We start from the raw sequence: 6,146 nt of genomic DNA on the forward strand, positions 1-6,146 counted from the left end.
TGTCTAGACGTTCTTCCTGGGCACAGTGGTAGGTTCCTATAGTCCTGGCTACTCAGGTGGCTGAGACAGGAAGATCATGCAAGCCCATGAGCTTGAGGTAAGCCCGGACAGCATAGACCCCAATCTTGAGAAAATTTGTCTCCATGTTTTCAGTACTTTGCGAGTTCAAGGCCAGCCTGAGCTAATTAGTGAGAGCCCATTTTAACTGCCTACTTCCCCAAGACTAAAACCATGATTTTTGCATAGGTCAGTTTTGAACCCTATGTTAAAGCAGAACAGAAGCATGACAAAACCTGTAACCATTTCAGGGGGATGTAGATAACTTAGGGTTCATTACATCTTAGTATCAAAGTGTAGCTGGGTATGTTTTCTCTGAAGATGCTAAAAAGGATAGACCAGCAAGTATTCTAGTCCTAACAGTTTAAAAACAGAGAAGTGTGGGGACTTCATTATCTATGGATACACCCAGGCCCCTTTCCTGATCCTTTTGTGGTGCCAGGAATGGAGCCTCGGGCCTTGCACGTGACTGGCAAGTACCTAATCACTCGGCTGCTTCTCCAGCCCTGCTTGCACTTCTGGAGTTCATCTTTGAAGCCATTAACAGCCGTTAGCGGTTTTGGGCCTAGAAAAATACCAAGTGTACAAATGTTTAAATCTTTTCATTTAGTAGATAAAATTCCTGTAATGGTTGTAGGATGGAGTTTAAAACCGTTTTGAAAAGAATAGGCTGGTGCTGCAGCTCAGTGGGAGAGCTCTGACCTAATGTGTGAGGCTTTGGGTACAATTCCCAGCACCATAAAAGTAAAAATAATGTGGAATCTACAGTGGTTACCATCACTGTGTGGAAAGTTGTTTTAAGTGCTTGTGTTGTTGAATCTAGTAACCGGTTGTTTTTCTTTGGTAATTGATGTGCTGAGGTCATCCTTTTCCTTCTTGGAAGCTGTTGAGGCTTACCCTTGCTAGCTGTGTCACATCTCCCAGGGGCTGGTGCCCCGTGGTGTAACTCAGGAGGTGCTGACACAAATGGAAAGAGGTGGTCTTTACTCTTTTCCTGTCTTTGCTTTTTCTGGGAGTAGCTGCATCTCTGCAAGACATACTATATCTTTGCTAGGCAGCCGTTCTTTTGGGGCTCTTTGCACTTAACAGATTTGGGTATATATTTCTTTTTCCTGTTCACTCAGCCTTATGGGTGAGTAACATCGGCTACTGTAGGTAACTGTCTGCAATAGTATTGCCTAGTTTTTTCCTGTACTTTATTCTGTCTAGTCATGCAGATTCTTGTCAGGACCCTGAATGATGAAAATGAATAGAGCTTTCTATATAAAACTTACCGAATCAGCCTTTACTTAGGAGTACATTAGAGCAATAAAAGCATAAGTCTTAAGACCATAGAATTACTATAGGACTTTTCCTATTTCCCCCATATGAAAAATAAAGATAAAAATAAATTCCTGATAACGTATTCAATTTTTTTTGATGCTGGGATGGACCTGAGGGTTTCATACATCTTAAGCATGCACACTGCCAGTAAATTAAATCCCTAACTCCCTGATTTAAAATTGTAAACAGTATGTAACTCCTGTTTGCAGAGGAGAATGAAAAGGATTAAGTGTATTAACTTACATAAGGGCCTGAAGATACTACCAGACCTTAATAGTGTCAGCCTATCTCCTCGTCTGGGCTGGTTGTATGATAAAATCTTCAGTATTCAAGTGACATGACAGAACTCACTATGCGCTGGGGATGCAAAACTAAATGAGACCTGCTTCCTCTTCTGCAGGAGTATGGACAGCTCAAAAAGAGCAAGAAAGGCATGTATGCTTTGTTCTTTTAATAAGCATTAGTGTTCTTTTAGGGTAATGAGATTAGAAAGAATATACATTTTTCTTTTTGCAATGACAAGGCAGTAAAGTATCTGGCACCATTCAAGTTTGGTGATTTTTTGTAATTCAGAATCCACAGAAGACACAAAGAGCATTCATTTAGAAATTTAAAGAATGAATTCATGGTATTCAGGTCTGTGTGTTGAACTTTGGTAATCCAGAAACATTTGACCAAATTGCAGTTATATTTCTTATTATCAGGACTAGGTTCTATGGCTGAAAAATTTACTCATGGTGGGGTTTGGGGTGGTGGTGGCTGTGATTCTATAGTTTATGTTTTTCCACCAAGCAAGAAATTATACTGACTTTGGAGTAAATATAAGTGTTAGGCTACCTCGTATAGTAGTAAAAGAATGTTATATGAACATTTATTGTCACACACCAACTACTGTTCTATCCCTTTAAATACAGTAAATGTTTGAATTCTTATAGGGCCCTACGAGGTAGACCTTTACCATTGTACTGATGAAGCAGGTACACAGTGCCAACAAAGGCACAGCTGGGATATAAAGCCGGTGGTCTGAGGGCTGCTGTTATCCAGGATACTAGACTGCTGGATCATTGTGTGTTTGATGCATGCTTTCAGTTTAAAGTTGCTTCACTTCACTTGATTTTTAGGACAAATGCCCCTTTTTAAATGTACTTAAACTATTGTGCTACATTTTAAGACAAAATGAAAAACTTGATGGCAGATTCATTTCATAGAATCCATTTTATTTTAATTGGCCTTGCTCTTATTTCTGGAAGTTAAAAGCCTTATATAAAGGTCTGGAGGAGGCTGATGGTGTGGCTCAGAGGTAAAGCACTTGGCTCACATGTGTGAGGCCCTGGGTTCCATCCCCAGTACCTCAAGATACAAGATACCCTCTGATACATGAGTGCTTTAGGTTTCAACACTCAGGGTAAAAAAAAGTTCTGTTTAGTGCTTCAACATTCTCCCTTTATCTTACTGCCTGTGATGTCAGTGTCTCCAGAAAATATCAAATTGAACTACAGAAATAGAAGTAGGCATTGATACACTATAAAATTCATTGAAAACCTACAGTGAAAACATGTTTGGACAGCAAAATCGTTTAACCATATTATTTGAGAAATGTTTATTTGTTGTATATTGATTGTTTTAGGAGAAAACAGCTTGACTTTAAGCCAAAATATTCATAATTTCCACATCTGATTCAGAACAGTTAGCTTATGCGATGAAAGCTTTTTTTTTTTCCTCCAGTACAAGCTCTTATGGATCAACTGACTTCTCTGTTTTATGGCTATACCCTGCAGCCATGGTGAAAAAGGTGGAGTCATTAATCTTGGGGGTAATGGTAGAGAAGCCAGGTTAAAAGAAGTCAGCAATCCATAAGCTCTGGTGGAGCTAAAGCTTAGAAGGTAAATTCTTACCGGCAAATACTTGATTTCAGCACTGAGTATGTATTTTATTTCCATGCTTAGGAATGAAAAGAGACTATAAATCCTGTCAAATTGAAATCTGGGCTTATTACTAAAGGAAAAATATGATTTACCTATAGGCATAAGCTTATTAAATTTAATGACCAAAGGGATCCTTTGGCAGTTGGATTGGTGGGTAGCAGATGCTTGACTGGTGACAGGAAGAAATTATGTGATATCATAGAAATTCCTCTAGGGCAGCAAGAAATATTGCTAGTACAAAACCACACATAAAAGTAGTCTGCTTCGTTATATTATTTTAGAACAAAATTTTGCTGGGTTAAGATGCTGTTCTGGGAACAGTACTTTTTAAGAGCTCAGTACAGTTTGTTTTGGTTAGAAAAACGCTTCTTGTGTCCTTGTTTCTGAAAAGGTATGTTAACACTGACAGCAATTTCTCTGAAGTTTATGTATTCATGGGAAGGTTAAAGTTCATACCTTTCCAAAAAATAATGACCAGCATACTATAGGTTTATGCTCTGTCAACAGACCCTGTCTTTAAAAATGAAAACAAACGGGAACGAAAACAAAAACACTGAGACCAAAGGGCAGAGAGATGGCTAGCATAACCAAAACCTGCAATTCAAGATTCAACTGAACAGAGTTCTCACCACCCCCCTTCACTTAGTATGAGTCTAGAAATGTGGTTTTTCTCCGAGGACAGGGATTCCATTCAGCCTCATTTTGGTGAACAGGAGGGCTCTGCTGGGGGTAGAAGGGGGTTGGCTAGGAATCACTGAGACTTAACATTAGTGAGACTACATTTCAGAAGTCTTATTTTCCAGATGATTCCTAAGGCTGTCAGTGACAATACATAGTTTGGAGCAGACCCTGAGCCAGACTTTTAAGGAAAAATGAGCAAAATCAATGTGAACCACTAGCACCTGGACCCCACCAAGAAGCCTTCTCCAGTGGGAGTCTTCAAAGGTGTTAAACTGCTGGGGAACATGTTTCATCTGGAGCCTTTGCAAAACAAACAGCTTTTTTTCTGTGAATTCGATAGAGTAGGTAGAAATGTCCTATTGTTAGTAGCCTGGATCAGTAACAATGCATAGATACTATTCACGGTCACTCACAATAAAGAAAACCTGCAAAGTGCTAGAAACAGGCCATCTGAACATTCAGTGGGTTCTTTAACAAGTACCTTATTTAAAGAGTTCACGACTTTCATGACCAGCGACTGCTGCAGAAAGGAGGAGGTCAGTGTCCCTCCCGGCCCCTCTCATCCTTCAGTGTTTCAAGATACTTCCTGGGAGAAACCATTTTCCTGCGAAGTAGTTATGCTCACTCTGAGTAGCTCAGATACTGACAAGGCACAAGTTCCCTTTGAAAGACATGCTGTTGGACGTTTGTTTTCTCAGTGTTCCTTTATGGCTTTTCAGTTGGTTCTCCAATAGCCCCTTCCAATGCCACAGAAGAATCCCTTCCCGTCGAATGAGAGGTCTTCAGAGCATGCAGGAGAGGGTCCTTGGGCCTGACCTACAACTACAGCTCTTAGGAGCTGGAAGGAGGGAGGACAGGAGGTGGGACAGGTGCCTGCTGCTCCTGATTTTCTTCCATCGCCAATGCATAGCGCCTGGCTTTTCTGGGGTCAGGCTCAGGCGTGTCCTCTGCCCATCTTCCCACACGTCGCACACCTTTGCCCACTTTGGGTGCATTCCTACAAGGATTGTGATCATAGATGACCACCTTCAGACTTGACAAGTGGGCCAGGCTGGGGAAGTAACGGATGCGGTTCCGGTCCACATCAATGACCTCTAGGAAGGGCATGTGAAGCAGCACAGTGGGGAAGTCAGTCAGCAGGTTGCCCGAGAGCCAAATGGTCCGAAGCTCACGGAGACACTGGAGCTGGCCTGGCAGCAGACGCAGGGCATTGGAGCCTGCGTGCAAAGTCTTAAGGAGACTCAGCTCACACACCACATCTGGCAGCTGGGTGAGGCAGTTGGCTTCAATCCACAGGGTCCGGAGGTTCTGGAGCAGGCTCAGCTCATTGGGGAGGTCGCAGAGTTTGTTGTTGCCCAGGTAGAGGATGCAGAGCTGTTTCAGCGTACACACTACCTGGGGCAGAGCCTTGAAGTTGTTGAAATCTAAAGCCAGGATCTGCAGGTTCTGCAGCTGCTCCAGTTCTGGAGGCAGGCTGCTGAGATGGTTGTCACTCAGGTAGAGCTTGACGAGCTCTGTAAATGCGCATACATGCCCAGGGAGACGGCGCAGCCGGCTCCCACTCACATCCACCGTCCTGTCCGGTGGCATCTCCTGGAGGTTTCTGACCACGTAGTTCTGGCAGCGGTCAGCAGGGATTAAGGCCATGAGGGCCCTGATGATGTTCCCCATGTGCAGCTAGAGACAGGGAGCCCCTGCCCACTGACTCACCAGTGGGGCTGTTCTGCTCACTGCCCTGAGGCTTCCCTCCCCTCCTTATAACCTAGAGATAGCAGGACAAAAGCCAGTCACCTTGACAGAGAAGAGTGCTCCTGATAGCAACTTGAGTGTCAGATGACAGATCCAGCAGGCAGCAGGGGCTGGAAGGCTGTGCCTAACACGCATACTTGCCTTTAATCACCTAATCCCCTTTATCGCTCTCTTTCTCTTTATTTCAAGCTGAAAGTATGTTGTTTCTTCTAATAATAAAATATTGAGATATTGCATAAAGATACAAAAGAAAGTAAAAATGCAAATTGGTGTACTATAGAGAGACAAATATTGTTTTTTTATTTTTAATTTTTATTTATTTATTTATTTATTTATTAATCAGTTTATTTATTTATTTATTAATCAGTACTGGGGATCAAACTCACGACTGCCTGCTTGCAAGGCAGGTGC

At 42.3% G+C, this 6,146-nt stretch overlaps 1 protein-coding gene across 1 annotated transcript; it reads right to left on the minus strand.

Annotated features, from left to right (window-relative positions):
- Positions 1 to 4,448: 4,448 nt before the first annotated feature.
- On the minus strand, positions 4,449 to 5,750 carry Lrrc10 (leucine rich repeat containing 10). Its single transcript, XM_003476079.2, has one exon. It carries the CDS (start codon positions 5,655 to 5,657, stop codon positions 4,818 to 4,820), a length of 840 nt encoding a protein of 279 aa, XP_003476127.1. The 5' UTR covers positions 5,658 to 5,750; the 3' UTR covers positions 4,449 to 4,817.
- Positions 5,751 to 6,146: the final 396 nt, after the last annotated feature.

Source organism: Cavia porcellus, unplaced genomic scaffold, assembly GCF_034190915.1.
Source record: "Cavia porcellus strain 051 isolate PalLab524CR breed Dunkin Hartley unplaced genomic scaffold, mCavPor4.1 scaffold_8, whole genome shotgun sequence".
In the NCBI taxonomy this organism is placed as follows: Eukaryota; Metazoa; Chordata; class Mammalia; order Rodentia; family Caviidae; genus Cavia; species Cavia porcellus.

Bases quoted from the DNA above. Each gene is read 5' to 3' on its own strand.
- Lrrc10 (XM_003476079.2), bottom strand. From the start codon at position 5,657: ATGGGGAACATCATCAGGGCCCTCATGGCCTTAATCCCTGCTGACCGC.